The 16,887-nt window shown below is 49.5% G+C and overlaps 1 protein-coding gene across 1 annotated transcript in view; it reads right to left on the bottom strand.

Moving 5' to 3' along the window:
• Positions 1 to 16,887, bottom strand: part of LOC147703053 (actin-binding LIM protein 3-like) — a 181,107-nt gene that overhangs the window by 74,770 nt on the left and 89,450 nt on the right. Inside the window, exon 2 of the mRNA XM_086929469.1 lies at positions 12,214 to 12,390. Within this exon, the coding sequence (XP_086785595.1) occupies positions 12,214 to 12,390 (177 nt within the window). The remainder of the gene's footprint in view (positions 1 to 12,213; positions 12,391 to 16,887) is intronic.

The raw sequence follows: 16,887 nt of genomic DNA, 5'->3' as shown, positions 1-16,887 counted from the left end.
CGTGCAGCGTCAATAATGCCCTTGCAATATCTTCGGACCACGTGAAGTTTTGATGATGTTTGTTTTTTGTTTGCCCATGTGTAATGTTTTTAGTCCATGTTCAGTAGTACTGGTCCATGCATTATGCCATTTTCCAGGTGTGATCTACCTGCAGTGTCGTTGGTAAATGTCTAGTGTGATTAGTTCATGTTAACCGCATGCGCGCTAGCGGTTTTCCCGCTGAGCGCTGCGATTTTAAAAATCCCGCGTTACGTGACAAGGTCAACTCGTCACACGCACAGCGCAGGTAACGCCCATGACGAGCTGACCTTGTCACACGCATCGAAGGGGTTAAGTAATGTTGCACATGGTACAATCCAATTAGTCCACAAGCAATGTTAATGGTTCATTTACAGTGCCTTTGGTTACTGTGTAGTGTCATAGCCCATCTGACTAGCATCCTTAGCCGATATGCCCTGTCACTGGCCATTGTCCGATGGCCCAAATTTAGAAAAATGTCACAGAACGCAGCACGGCACCCAAAGCTGCTGCATAGCGTGAGAGGGAGTCGGCAGGAGGGTGCCACATCTGCAGAGATGTGGCACTATGCTGCACTATTCCTAGTGATGGCACACAATTATGGTGCCGACCACCACACTCACATCTTTCCCACCTGTGCAAGGGTGTGTGCTTGATGTCTGACATCAGAGTTGTACTGGAAGGCTATCATTCAAGTACAAAATACTATACCTAGACACATTTCAAAACGTGTCCCACCTCTGAAGTGTGTATTACAGTGCAGCACACATTTAAAGTAGCAAAAGCTATGAGAAATAAAAGTATTTCTCCTTTTAACACCTGTTTCAAAGCAAAAAAATGTGGGTGCGAAACTCTGTCTCCTTTGTTAGTAGATAGAGTTTTGCATCAAAAGCCGCGAGTGTTTGCTTGGGAACGACCATGTCCCACTCATGGAATACCTCCTTGATGCAGGGTAACGAAAAGCAGTGAAAAGTTTTGCCCTGGAAAGCAAATAAAAGAAAAACATTTTGGGCAGGTTTGCGTCACTTTCGTCATGCACACCCAGCACAAAATGTTTGTAAATCCGCTCCCATGTGCAGTGCAGTTGGTTCTTATGCAACCTTGCTGGTCACTGTGCAGCATTACAGGCCCATAAAGAGGGCGCCCAACCACAGATGCGGAGAGGTACATGCTGCCTTATCTTCAGCTTGACCAGCTTTCGTAAAAGAACTACGTTTATGGCATCCTATGGACTTATGAGCAATATTATCATTGTCATTATTATAGTTATTATTACTACTGCTGATCATTTAATAACAATAATAGCAACCATAGTAACAATACCAATACTACCAATACTGCTACTTCTATTAATGAAAATAATAACAATACTACTACTACTAATAATAATAACAAGACTGATAATATATTTCAACCAACCATCAATATTATTATTAGTAGTATCATTATTGTAATTATAATTACCACAATTATAATTATTGTTGTTGTTATTATTATCCTTATAATTATCAGCATTCTTGTTCTTGTTGTTAATATTATTGTTATTATTATAATTAGTATTATTACTATTAATGTTATTATTTTCATTAGTGTTGTTATCATTAAAACTGTCGTTATCATTATATTAGCAGCAATAGCCATGTTAGCCTTAGAATTAAGTATAAAGGGAAGAGAGGGGCTCTTAATAACCCATAGGGAAATGGAGCGCCAATATACTGAAAAGTAAAACAAAGAGTTTTCCCTGTGGGAAGTATTATTTCCTGCTCCTAGATCAGGACTCAAACTGACAGACACAAATCACACCATTCGTTTTGTGGAACTGGAGAACACTTACCAGAAAGGAACACGCCCAATCTAATTTTAATTAAAAAAGTGTACAATTTATTATAAGAAAATACAAAGATATCAATGAATTATCAATTAAAAACATGTAAATCACAAATAAAATACACAATTAAAACCACCTAATGTGGACATGGAGAATTTAATCAAAAGAGACACTAATATCTGTCTTTGTCATATCATTTCGGGCCCTCGTTTGTCAACAATAGGAGGAATATTATTCCTTTAGACCAGATTGATTGTTGGCAACGCCGAATATGACTTAGGGTTTGGCGTCAACGCGTTTCGGAAGCATCAAATGATAATGGCTTCCTTCCTCAGGACAGTTTGTATATGTATTCTCCACAGGTTAAATGACCAACCTAATGCACAAATAAGATACAATGCACCTATTAGATCCTAACATAGTTTTATGCCAGTACCACATTTTATTTCACATTTCTTTATCTTCTCCCTATCTTAACCAGGAATGATTTTACTCCCATCTCTAAATTTGTTCTCTCGTTTCAACCCTGATATATAATGACAAAAGCCAATTATATATGCCCACAGACAATCTATTAGTTTTCCTCAATTCTATGTATTTGTTATGACTTTTACCACATTCTTCATGATTCAGTGCTGGAACAAGATATTTAACCCCTAAAGCAATTGTATTTCAATATTTTCCATTTGTTACTTGTTGGACAGGCCACATGAAGGGCCGCTCTCCCCCGGCCCAAACCGGCCCGAGCCCGGTCACCCAGGTACCACACACCACCATTGCACGTCCTCCGTCCCCTCAAGGACCCCTGCCTTCGAACATATCGACCTCGTGGACCCGATCCACTGCTGGCCCGCGCGCCCATCCTGGGCGCCATCTTGGACACTCCACCACGAGGCCGCCTGGCCCCCGATCGACCTCAACCCTGGGCCTGGCCAGGCCTCAGACATCCCGGCACCACCATCCACCCAGGAGGTGAGCGGGCTACTTGGCAAGTCAATGGGAGAAAGAGGTGTCGATGGCTCTCCCCGCCAAGTGCCGCTCGCCCATCGCCTCCCCGGGCGCTGGCCCCACCCCCTGCTGGGTGTCTGGACTCCCCCATCCCGGACCTCCCGACCTCCAAGTGCGAGGGTCCGGACATCAAAGAACACCAGCCCTATAACTGGGGCAGCTCCAGAGCAGGAAGGCAGTTGTATCTTGGAGTCGAGAGACGTAAAGAAGAACTCATCCTTGACGGACTACTGGCGCTGCCATAGCTCTGCCTTGTGCACCATCACCCTGCCTGCTGGTGCTGCCGCAACCTTCGTAACCTTCGTATCCTTCATCGTCGTCGGGACCTGCTGGCGTGGCCGCGGACCGTTTACAACCATCATCTTCATCGGGACCTGCTGGCTCCGCCGCGGACCGTCGCTTCCTTCGTCCATCTCGGGACCTGCTGGCTCCGCCGCGGCCCGATCATCTAGAACGCCGAGCTCGAGGATTGAGAGCTATTTCCATCTTTTGGTAACCAAGACTGTCCCGCTACCCTTTCCCCAAACCAGAGACCAGAATCGAGGGGACCCCTGAGTCCAGACCTCCTTGTACCATCTTATCGTACTTTAAGAATCGCCTATAAAGTCTCGTTGAACCTTACCCTTGTGTGGTGTCCGTCTGTGGGGGGGAAGTTACTTGTCTGTACGGTCACTGGAGTCGGCTCTCCCTGGAGACCGCTCCCCTTATCCTCGGCCGACCCTCCCGGTCCGTCTAACATTGGTGGCCAGCGGCGCGATCCGAATCACCGCATAATCGTACAGACAGTAGCTCACCCCACGACGAAATCAAGATGACAACTAAAGAAAGCGGATCCACCGAGAAATTCCAGATGGAGAAATTGGACGAGTACAACCATCGTGAACTAAAACAATTCTGCATCGAACTAGGTATCGCTACCACCGGACTAAGCACCAAAGACGATTTCAAGCATGCCCTAGAGTCTTGGGCAGAGACCGGGGTCGCCGGAACCCCCGATCGAAGCATCGCAGCAAAAGCCACCATGGCTCCTGAAGAGCAAAGAACGGGTCTCTCGCAAGACGAGATCCAGGAACGAGAAAGAACCCGACTACACGAGCTAGAAATGGCTCGGCTCAAAATGGACGTTGAACTTAAGTTGGCCGAACAGAAAATAAACTTAGAGCACCTGCGTCTCCGAGAAGAAAGAGAGGAGAAACAGAGACAAAGGGAGCTCGAGGAAAAGAAACTGGCATATGAACACGAGCGACGACTAGCTGAGATTGATTTACGCAAGCAGAATAAAGAAATAGGGGTGTTCGAGCAACCCCACACCCCAGGGACAACGGAGAAAAAGGTACACATCCCCAAGGATGTCGTTCGAGAATACTTCCGAGAGGACGACATCCAGCAATGGTTTAAAGCCTACGAAATCGCTATGACTGCACACCGGATCGATAGAAACGACTGGGGAGCCGGCCTATGGGGGAGATTCCTCAATGAGGGCCGCGACACCCTGCTACAGCTCCCGGACCACCAGATGACCTCCTATGACCATATGAAAGCTGCCCTCCTCACCCGCTATGGCCTCACACCCGAAATGTACCGTCAGAGGTTCCGAGACTGCACCCGCATCCCGGGTACAACTTGGGTGGACTATGTAACCTACTTTAGCCGAGCCTTCGAGGGCTGGATCAAAGGAAGCAAGGTTACAACCTACGAACAACTGTTCAATCTCATGGTATGGGAGCACCTATCGAACAATTGCTTTATTGAACTCCGCCAGCACCTCCTCGACAGCAAGTTAACCGATCCCCGGCAGCTCGCAGCCGAAGCTGACCGATGGGAAATCACCAGAGTGGGCCGGAATGGGTCCTACGAACAGAACCGGAACAACAATGGTCAGCACCGTCCCCGAGGAGGAGGAGGAGGCCAAGGACGCGGAAGAGACAACGCTCCGGTCGCCCCCGCGGTCAGCACCACCCCCCCGGCCAACCGGGGCAGCACCCCGGCGCGACCGGGATACCGAGCCAATGTTACCTGCCATCGATGCCAACGAGTCGGCCACTATGCCAACGATCCAAATTGCCCACAGTATCAGAGCCCAAGACCCCGCCAGGTGGCTGCTGCTGCCCTGGGGGAAGAACAGATCTCCGAGGAGCAAGAAGAATATGAGCAAGAGCATCAGGAATGGGAGCCAGCCGCCATGGCTCTAGCCTGCTTAGGGGGGAAAGACATGGTCCCGCGGGTCCCCCTACCCGCTAACACCCAGAAGTACAGCCAATGGGTGAGCATCAATGGACGCCGGGCTGAAGCCCTTCGTGACACTGGGGCCAGTGTAACAGCCGTCCGCTGTCACCTGGTGACCCCGGAACAGTATCTACCGAACATTCTCTGCCCTGTACGTTCAGCCGATAACTCAGAAAGTCTGTGTCGGATGGCCTGCGTCCCTTTCGAATGGGGGGGGGGTCTCCGGCATGTTGAAAGTCACGGTCCGAGACGATGCCCCCGTAGACTGCCTCCTGGGGAATGACCTTGAAAGCTCCCCGTGGGCCGCCGTAGAACGAAGAGAACACCTGGGGATGTTAGGCGTCCCGGACTGGGCGTGCGTCACCACCCGGTCCATGGCCGCCCGTGCCAGCCCCCGCCCAGAGGAACCCGAATGGCCGGCGCCACCGCCTCCGGTCGCCCCAGCCGAAACCACCGACCGTGACGTCCCCCCAGAACAAGCTCAACCTCCAGACCTCACTAACCTCGACCAGTGGCCTCAAGAGGGGGGGCCCACGCAAGAACAATTTCGCCAAGAACAGAAGACCTGTCCCTCCCTCGAGGGACTCCGCCAGCAAGCGCTCGCCCAAGGCGCAGGGGATACCTCCGGCACTCACTGGGTCTACTGGGACAATGACCTGCTGTACAGTGAGCAAAGAATCGCGGAGCTGGGGGCCGGCCGAGTACTGGTGGTGCCCCTCCGTTTTAGAGACTTTCTGCTAAACCTGGCCCACGATGTCCCCCTGGCGGGACACCTGGGTCAAGATAAAACCTACAGTCGTCTGGTGACCCACTTCTTCTGGCCAAAAATGAGGAACGATGTACACCAGCATTGCCGATCTTGCCCCACGTGCCAAGCCAGTGGAAAGAGCGGCCGCAAACTAAAAGCCCCCCTGCAACCTTTTCCCGTGGTCACCACCCCGTTCGAGAGGGTCGGGATAGACATCGTGGGGCCCCTGGACCCGCGCACAAAACAAGGTCATCGGTTCATCCTGGTGCTAGTGGACCACGCCACCCGCTACCCCGAGGCTGTTCCCCTGCGAACTGTGACAGCCCCGGTAGTCGGCCGGGCTCTAATGGGGATCTTCTCCCGTGTGGGCTTCCCCCGAGAAGTCGTCAGCGACAAAGGCACGAACTTTATCTCTAAATATATGAAGTCCCTCTGGCAACAGTGCGGGGTTACCTACCGATTTACGACCCCCTATCACCCTCAAGGAAACGGACTCGTTGAGCGGTTCAACCGCACGCTCAAAGGGATGATCGGGGGGTTGGAAGAACCCCTCCGTCGCCAGTGGGATGTACTGCTGCCGTGCCTCCTCTTCGCATATCGAGAGTTTCCCCAGAAGTCCCTGGGCTTCAGCCCGTTTGAACTGCTATATGGACATCCAGTGCGGGGGCCGCTCAGCCTAGTCAAAGAGGGCTGGGAGATGCCCCCTCTAAAGAACCCACCAGATGTCTTCCGGTACCTCCTAACACTCCGCAACCAGACCCGGCGGTTCAGAGAGCTGGCAAAAGCCAACCTAGAGGCCAGTCAAGAGGACATGAAAAAGTGGTATGACCGGAATGCCTCCTCCATCGAATTTGAACCTGGGCAACAGGTATGGGTGATGTCCCCCACCGAACCCTGCGCCCTGCAAGACAAGTGGACGGGGCCCTTCAAAGTAGTCGAGCGCAAGGGTCCTGCCACCTATCTCATCGACATGGAATCTTCCCAGAACCCCCTCCGGGTCCTCCACGCTAACAGACTGAAACCCCACTTTGTGCGCTCCGAACTCGGCCTCCTGATGGCCACCGACAATGGGGTTGAAGAAGACTCCGAGCCCCTCCCTGACCTCCTACGGACTCAGGAGAAAGACGGCTCCGTGGATGGGGTCCGACTCTCGGAGGCCCTCACCCGAGAGCAACACCAGGAGTGTCGAGTCCTCCTGTCACAGTTCGCCAACCTGTTCTCCCTCACCCCAGGGGTCACTTCCTGGTGTGTGCACGATGTGGACACGGGGGACAGCCCCCCTATCCGCCACCGGGCCTACCGCGTGCCAGATCGGGTACGGGCCTGCATCCAGGAAGAGGTAGCCAAAATGCTCACACTCGGGGTCATCGAGCCCTCAGACAGCCCCTGGGCCAGTCCTGTAGTACTGGTCCCCAAAGCGGCCGCCCCTGGCACCCCACCGGAACTCCGGTTCTGCGTCGACTACCGGGGCTTGAATGCGGTCACCAGAACAGACGCACATCCCATCCCCCGGGCGGATGAACTAATCGACCGCATGGGAGCTGCCCGCTACCTCAGCATCTTCGACCTGACGGCGGGCTACTGGCAAATCGGCCTCACACCCCGGGCCCAAGAACGTTCTGCCTTTTCCACCCCCGATGGGCATTACCATTTCAAGGTCATGCCCTTCAGCATGAAAAATGCCCCAGCAACATTTCAGCGACTCGTCAATCAGGTCCTGGCGGGGCTCGAAGGGTTCAGTGCCGCCTACCTAGACGACATCGCTGTATACAGCCACCATTGGTCCGAGCACCTCCACCACCTCCGAGCAGTGCTACAAGCCCTTCAGCGAGCTGGCCTCACGATCAAGGCCAGCAAATGTCAAATTGGGCAAGGATCTGTGACCTACCTCGGGCACCAGGTGGGAAGCGGCCTGGTGGCCCCTCTGCAGCTCAAAATTGCCGCCATCCAGTCCTGGCAGCCACCCATCACCCAGACCGAGGTACGAGCCTTCCTGGGCCTCACGGGCTATTACCGAAGGTTCGTGAAAGACTATGGTACTATCGTGGGGCCCCTCACAGAACTCACGTCAAAAAACCAACCCAAAAAAGTCAACTGGACCCCGGAGTGCCAAACAGCATTCGAACAATTGAAAGCCGCCATGTGTTCCGCCCCGGTGCTCCAGGCCCCCGACTACAACCGGGAGTTCGTCGTCCAAACGGATGCCTCCGACCATGGCATTGGGGCAGTCCTGTCTCAAGTGAACACCGAAGGCCTTGATCAGCCAGTGGCCTTCATCAGCAGGCGCCTCCTACCACGGGAACAACGCTGGAGCACCATAGAGAGGGAGGCCTTTGCTGTGGTATGGGCCCTCAAGAAGCTCCGGCCCTACCTCTTTGGCACACACTTTCGGGTGCAGACCGATCACCGACCCCTGCAGTGGCTGATGCAGATGCGGGGGGAAAACCCGAAGTTACTACGTTGGTCCATCTCCCTACAAGGGATGGACTTCACAGTTGAACACCGGCCTGGGCCGGATCACGCCAACGCAGATGGCCTGTCCCGGTTCTTCCGCCTCGACGAGGAGAGTCCCCAAGAGGATGGGTAACTCTCCCCGCCTTCAGCTGGGGGGGACGCATGTTGGACAGGCCACATGAAGGGCCGCTCTCCCCCGGCCCAAACCGGCCCGAGCCCGGTCACCCAGGTACCACACACCACCATTGCACGTCCTCCGTCCCCTCAAGGACCCCTGCCTTCGAACATATCGACCTCGTGGACCCGATCCACTGCTGGCCCGCGCGCCCATCCTGGGCGCCATCTTGGACACTCCACCACGAGGCCGCCTGGCCCCCGATCGACCTCAACCCTGGGCCTGGCCAGGCCTCAGACATCCCGGCACCACCATCCACCCAGGAGGTGAGCGGGCTACTTGGCAAGTCAATGGGAGAAAGAGGTGTCGATGGCTCTCCCCGCCAAGTGCCGCTCGCCCATCGCCTCCCCGGGCGCTGGCCCCACCCCCTGCTGGGTGTCTGGACTCCCCCATCCCGGACCTCCCGACCTCCAAGTGCGAGGGTCCGGACATCAAAGAACACCAGCCCTATAACTGGGGCAGCTCCAGAGCAGGAAGGCAGTTGTATCTTGGAGTCGAGAGACGTAAAGAAGAACTCATCCTTGACGGACTACTGGCGCTGCCATAGCTCTGCCTTGTGCACCATCACCCTGCCTGCTGGTGCTGCCGCAACCTTCGTAACCTTCGTATCCTTCATCGTCGTCGGGACCTGCTGGCGTGGCCGCGGACCGTTTACAACCATCATCTTCATCGGGACCTGCTGGCTCCGCCGCGGACCGTCGCTTCCTTCGTCCATCTCGGGACCTGCTGGCTCCGCCGCGGCCCGATCATCTAGAACGCCGAGCTCGAGGATTGAGAGCTATTTCCATCTTTTGGTAACCAAGACTGTCCCGCTACCCTTTCCCCAAACCAGAGACCAGAATCGAGGGGACCCCTGAGTCCAGACCTCCTTGTACCATCTTATCGTACTTTAAGAATCGCCTATAAAGTCTCGTTGAACCTTACCCTTGTGTGGTGTCCGTCTGTGGGGGGGAAGTTACTTGTCTGTACGGTCACTGGAGTCGGCTCTCCCTGGAGACCGCTCCCCTTATCCTCGGCCGACCCTCCCGGTCCGTCTAACATTACTTATAAAAGTGCACTTGCGTAAAGGTCTTGTATTTCACACGCATTTGTTTCATGGTTTGAAACCAGATTGTGGTCACTAATATCTTCAATCCAAATACATTTGTCAGTCAATATTGGAAAAAATCAAGGGGGGCCTATTTATAATCACAAGAGATATTATGCACAAGGATCAGTCTCTTTTTTAGGCATTATGCAATATTACCACATTGTCTATCGATGAATCATCAAGGAGAATTTTTACACACAGAAACAGCATATCCCATGTTTATGTCATTGTGGTTCCCAAAAAACACCTAGTATTCCCAAAGGTATCAAACCTAAATTGTAAAACATACTCCAAAAGAACCTTTGTGTTGCCAATTATTCTAAAACATTGTGCCAAATTTTAACCTTCTAACCAGAAGGTTAACATTTGGCACAATGTTTTAGAATAATTGGCAACACAAAGGTTCTTTTGGAGTATGTTTTACAATTTAGGTTTGATACCTTTGGGAATAATAGGTGTTTTTTGGGAACCACAATGACATAAACATGGGATATGCTGTTTCTGTGTGTAAAAATTCTCCTTGATGATTCATCGATAGACAATGTGGTAATATTGCATAATGCCTAAAAAAGAGACTGATCCTTGTGCATAATATCTCTTGTGATTATAAATAGGCCCCCCTTGATTTTTTCCAATATTGACTGACAAATGTATTTGGATTGAAGATATTAGTGACCACAATCTGGTTTCAAACCATGAAACAAATGCGTGTGAAATACAAGACCTTTACGCAAGTGCACTTTTATAAGTAACAAATGGAAAATATTGAAATACAATTGCTTTAGGGGTTAAATATCTTGTTCCAGCACTGAATCATGAAGAATGTGGTAAAAGTCATAACAAATACATAGAATTGAGGAAAACTAATAGATTGTCTGTGGGCATATATAATTGGCTTTTGTCATTATATATCAGGGTTGAAACGAGAGAACAAATTTAGAGATGGGAGTAAAATCATTCCTGGTTAAGATAGGGAGAAGATAAAGAAATGTGAAATAAAATGTGGTACTGGCATAAAACTATGTTAGGATCTAATAGTTGCATTGTATCTTATTTGTGCATTAGGTTGGTCATTTAACCTGTGGAGAATACATATACAAACTGTCCTGAGGAAGGAAGCCATTATCATTTGATGCTTCCGAAACGCGTCGACGCCAATCCCTAAGTCATATTCGGCGTTGCCAACAATCAATCTGGTCTAAAGGAATAATATTCCTCCTATTGTTGACAAACGAGGGCCCGAAATGATATGACAAAGACAGATATTAGTGTCTCTTTTGATTAAATTCTCCATGTCCACATTAGGTGGTTTTAATTGTGTATTTTATTTGTGATTTACATGTTTTTAATTGATAATTCATTGATATCTTTGTATTTTCTTATAATAAATTGTACACTTTTTTAATTAAAATTAGATTGGGCGTGTTCCTTTCTGGTAAGTGTTCTCCAGTTCCACAAAACGAATGGTGTGATTTGTGTCTGTCAGTTTGAGTCCTGATCTAGGAGCAGGAAATAATACTTCCCACAGGGAAAACTCTTTGTTTTACTTTTCAGCCTTAGAATTAATACTATCTGTAGTATTAGCTGTATTATTGTACAGTGTGACGCAGGAACCTATACGGAGTTTGCAGGAGTCCAGGGGCTTATTTACAAGCTCTTTGCACAGACGGGATGTACGTTTTTCCCATGTTAAAAGTGACGCAATGATGGCACAAGGGGCTTGTAAATGAGCCGCCGGAGATGTCTCTGCAGTTGGTGCGTTCAACGCTTGACCCCCACCTCCAGTACACAATCTTGTGTACAAATGTACAAGTCACACATTTCAATGGGAGACCTTTAAGAACAGGAGAACTAACCCTGGGACCCTCATGGCTTAGAGTGTGCTGGAGTCTGTGATACGAGGGAGGAGGCAGCGTGTGAGGAATGATAGGCTGATGACCGACTTGTGCCTCTCTGTGCCCTGATTTAAGCATTCGTTGTCCACTGGCATAACAAAACTTTACTGGCCGACCTGCAAGGTACGTGGAGGGCCCCCCTCCTGATACAATCGGGAGCTCTCCGGCAAGAGTACTGTGCTGAGGGGGCCTCCTGGAGCTTGGGGGCCCATGCACTGTGGGGGCCTGTGTTACGTAACTGTCGTTGTCATTGTTTCTTAGACTTTTGTGTATGTTTACTCTTTTTTACTATTCACAAACAAATTATTTAAAAAGTGGGCTTATGGCTGTGGAAACCGCAGTCGGGGCAGAGACCTACGCGCATAAAAAGACAGGCATGTAGTATATTTATATGTGCGGAGGTCTCCGCCCCGACTGCAGTTGTTGACTTACTATTAAATCATTTGTTTGTGAATAGCAAAAAAGGGTAAACTTACACAAAACTGTATCAATCCCACTGACTGGCTGCCTCTGTGCAGGGAGGGGCGAGTTTAGCTCAGCATTCTCTCTGACAGTGAAAGACAACCAAAATGACAGTCTCAAAAATACACAGGAGAGACCAATCCCAAACCCAAGCAGTGATAATCTGTTCCTTCCCACTCTCCATAGGTTATCAGGGATTGTTTGACCGTCAATATCTGCAGTGAATGTGAGCAAACACAAAGCACAGGGAGTACTCTGTGTCGACCGCTTCCTTTAGGCGAGCATTCAAACACAGGTGAAGCCTCTTACCTGACCTGTAGTAGAGCTGCGGGGAGCGAGACATGGTTGGTGACATGCCCTGGCGGCTGTAGGTTGGGGAGTCAATGTAGCCTGGACTGGAAGCTCTTCTTTGTCTCAAGTCCAACCCTTCGTACATCTCCTGAGAAGAGGGGGAAAGCAGCAAACAGAGAATAAACATACTGGAAGCTAGAGTAATGTAGTATTTAAATATTTGCTCAAAAGGCTTGGGCAGGTTGGATGAACATCATCTGTGATGCTACTCTCAGGTCCTAAGGTGGTATAGTCGGTAGTCGATTAGGCATGAGGGAAGGTGTGGTAAGCTTCTGTTGAGGTGTAGGTATTATGTAAATGAAGGCATAAGAAGAAATGGCACCGTGGTGTTCAGGATTGGAATCTGCATGGTGTGGTCTGTTTGGGTGAGTGGTACACATGGTTAGCGTTGGAACAGGTTCTGCACTGTTGAAAACGGTGATAAGCAAGGTTACAGTTGTCAGAATGCCTGGCAGTTGGCTTTGGGATTTACCATGTTTAGAGTTGACATACATGATTGTAAGCTGAAGGGGTTGTTGGCCGTGGTCAAGATGGCCTCAATTGCTGGACTGTTAGTTGTGGGGATAGGTATAGTTAATGTTAGCACTGCTGGTGGTCATTGTCACATTGTTTACATTGTAGATAGGGATTTGTGTGAAAACCCATGGGTGGTTGCATTGAAACACTCGTGCTCCATCCTTGGTATGACCCCCTCGAGGCAAAGTAGTATAAAGCAGCGCATAACGCTGATCTGAGTTACTTTAGGCAAGCTTCATGTGCAAAATGTCAGAAAGTAAATCCTTCAACAACATGTTGCGCAAAGTGCTAGTAAAAGTGGGCCAAAGTGTTGAGCTAGGGCACAATGATGAGCCAATTAACAGGTGCTTGACTTTTATACTCAGGAAACACCCTCCAGCACAAATTTCAAACCGAGGCCAACCGCCCAAAAGAAAGATGTGTATAATATATATATATATACATGTAAATGGACAGATGTGTTGCAGGCTGTTGTGTTGCTGCCGGCGGCAAGTGTGTATCAACCCCCTTGTGAGCGACCTTCCAATTTGGCAACTTGTGGAAAGAATTTAAGGCGGCTAGTCTGGTCGCGGAAGGTCCCGCCGCTGAAACTAGTGGATCTACACTGCTCAGCATCTTGTGCAGCGAACAGAACTAGGGGGGCCTGAGCCACCGGTAAATATTGGCAGCATGAGGGCGCTGCATGACATTTCCTTGCACCCACTGGGGCAAAACATTGACAAACAACGATAAATCAGAGGTGCCCACTGGGGTTGTAGCACGATTAAGTTTGGGCAATGGACTGCTGAGACCAGAATGCAACTTTGCCACACCCACATGGGTGGGACTTGTTATTCAATAAATCATGTGCATATTATCAACCTCTGTTTCTCGTTGTACAGCCAGTGATCAAGGGTGGGACGACGCCCGAAACGTGTTTGGCATGTAAATGGATGGATGTGTTGCAGGCTGTTGTGTTGCTGCCGGCGGCAAGTGTGTATCAACCCCCTCTGAGCGACCTTCCAATTTGGCAACTTGTGGAAAGAATTTAAGGCGGCTAGTCCGGTCGCGGAAGGTCCCAACGCTGAAACTAGTGGATCTACACTGCTCAGCATCTTGTGCAGCGAACAGAACGAGTGGTGCCTGAGCCGCTGGTAAATATTGGCAGCATGAGGGCGCTGCATGACATTTCCTTCCACCCACTGGGGCAAAACATTGACAAACAACGATAAATCAGAGGTGCCCACTGGGGTTGTAGCACGATTAAGTTTGGGCAATGGACTGCTGAGACCAGAATGCAACTTTGCCACACCCACATGGGTGGGACTTGTTATTCAATAAATCATGTGCATATTATCAACCTCTGTTTCTCGTTGTACAGCCAGTGATCAAGGGCGGGACGACGCTTGAAACGCGTTTGGCATGTAAATGGACGGATGTGTTGCAGGCTGTTGTGTTGCTGCCGGCGGCAAGTGTGTATCAACCCCCTCTGAGCGACCTTCCAATTTGGCAACTTGTGGAAAGAATTTAAGGCGGGTAGTCCGGTCGCGGAAGGTCCCGCCGCTGAAACTAGTGGATCTACACTGCTCAGCATCTTGTGCAGCGAACAGAACGAGGGGGGCCTGAGCCGCTGGTAAATATTGGCAGCATGAGGGCGCTGCATGACATTTCCTTCCACCCACTGGGGCAAAACATTGACAAACAACGATAAATCAGAGGTGCCCACTGGGGTTGTAGCACGATTAAGTTTGGGCAATGGACTGCTGAGACCAGAATACAATTTTGCCACACCCACATGGGTGGGACTTGTTATTCAATAAATCATGTACATATTATCAGCCTCTGTTTCTCGTTGTACAGCCAGTGATCAAGGGCGGGACGACGCTCGAAACGCGTTTGGCATGTAAATGGACGGATGTGTTGCAGGCTGTTGTGTTGCTGCCGGCGGCAAGTGTGTATCAACCCCCTCGTGAGCGACCTTCCACTTTGGCAACTTGTGGAAAGAATTTAAGGTGGCTAGTCCGGTCGCGGAAGGTCCCGCTGCTGAAACTAGTGGATCTACACTGCTCAGCATCTTGTGCAGCGAACAGAACGAGGGGGGCCTGAGCCGCTGGTAAATATTGGCAGCATGAGGACGCTGTATGACATTTCCTTCCACCCACTGGGGCAAAACATTGACAAACAACGATAAATCAGAGGTGCCCACTGGGGTTGTAGCACGATTAAGTTTGGGCAATGGACTGCTGAGACCAGAATGCAACTTTGCCACACCCACATGGGTGGGAACTGTTATTCAATAAATCATGTGCATATTATCGGCCTCTGTTTCTCGTTGTACAGCCAGTGATCAAGGGCGGGACGACGCTCGAAACACGTTTGGCATGTAAATGGACGGATGTGTTGCAGGCTGTTGTGTTGCTGCCGGCGGCAAGTGTGTATTAACCCCCTCGTGAGCGACCTTCCAATTTGGCAACTTGTGGAAAGAATATATATATATATATATATAGAGAGAGAGAGATTTGCAGAAAATACGTTATGCGTAGGTCGGATGATCACACTACTACTTGTCCATTGCTTGCGCCTGCTTTATTTTGGCGGTAGAATTTGTATTCGGAGATTTGGCCTTGCGTGAAAAACCGAGTGTTTGTGCTGTTCATGTCCAGTTACGCCCTTTGAAGTTGTGGGGGTAGAGGTGAAATTTTGTGACGCAAAGTGGTGCTTCGCTCTCATCAACTTTCAGCTCAAAATATCCCTTGCAGTTGGACTTGGGTCGGCGCTGCCGTTTTCACCCACTTGCGTCGCAGACGGCCACAGACCATTGTGCGCAAGACACAATTCCCACACATCTCATTTTACATCGAAATCAATTACGTCAACATGCCGAAAATATTAATTGAAATATTCTCTGCTGATCGTTCTTATTTTGTGTCCTGTAGTACATTACAGTCACCATAAGATGGCACTAGAGACACATGCCATTTAAAGCCAGCGGAGGACCATTTCAAAGGGACATAAAGGTGCAAGGAGAGCTGTTTTCTGAAAGGGAGAGGCAGCGCTCTTCTGGCCTTATGACTATGCCATTTACAGATTTATTATTGCGCATGACTCTAATTATTTATTTAGGCACATCACAGCTTCATTATCACTTTCAATATTTGAGTTTGTCAATTTTCTTGGAGAGTAGGGATTCTTTAACAGTGACTTGGAGCCACGTGTACAAAAATTAGAAATTGCAATTTCGAATGTACTGAAGAATATTTTTAAAACAGCAGTTCCTAGTGGGGTCGCAAATCGAACTAACTAATGAATATTAATGAGGTGGGTCTCTATTTATGACCGACTAGGAATCGCTGTAATCACAGTGATGGTTGCTTGCTGGGCTCAGCAGACCACCATGTTTGTGATTGATTTTACATAAAACATTTTTTATTTTAAAAGGCAAATGGGATGTGTTTTAAAAAAAAATTGAAAATTCAACTTTTAAGTTTAGTATTTTAAGAGCTGGCTGTGGTCCGTGAGAACTTTGCTTACTCTTAAAAATATATATATTTTTTACATTCTCAAAGGGGAAGAGGTCCTTTGGGGACCACTTCCCATTCGCAAATAGGTTACCACCTCCCTTGAGGTGTCCGTAAGATGTTAATGTTATGCAAACAGAATTCGGTTGCAAAACAATAGTACATACCACAGCCCAGTGGTGGCTCCTCCGCTAAGGCGGAGAAGCGTCGCCCCCCCACTGCTTTCAGCAGTGTAAGTTAAGGAAATATAAAATGATTATAACTCATAGTTATTATCATTGTATTTGCTCCTGCTGAGGCAGATTTGCGGGGTGGGGCTGCTCTGCTTTCAGAAATCTTTAAGTGCAAAATGAGTGTTTGGTCGGCCCTCTTTGGCCAGCCATCCGAACCACAGCGCTCAGACCAATCACAACTCTGCATTGCAGTGTTGTGATTGGTCAGGGGCGCTTGGGTGCTTCCTGTTCCAGCCCAACGGAGGTACGACACAAGAGACGATGGAGGAGAGACAAGATGCGGCAAGGGGGTATGTATTTTTTCTTTATCCCCCGCCCTCCGCCCGCCACCCCCAATCCATGCCAGCAGCCACAGCCACAGCCACAGCAAATGGGTATTTGGAAAG

This window comes from Lissotriton vulgaris, chromosome 7, assembly GCF_964263255.1.
Source record: "Lissotriton vulgaris chromosome 7, aLisVul1.2, whole genome shotgun sequence".
Classification (NCBI taxonomy): Eukaryota; Metazoa; Chordata; class Amphibia; order Caudata; family Salamandridae; genus Lissotriton; species Lissotriton vulgaris.
The sequence above is the reverse complement of the archived record's forward strand: the minus strand, read 5'-3'. Positions and strand labels throughout refer to the sequence as shown.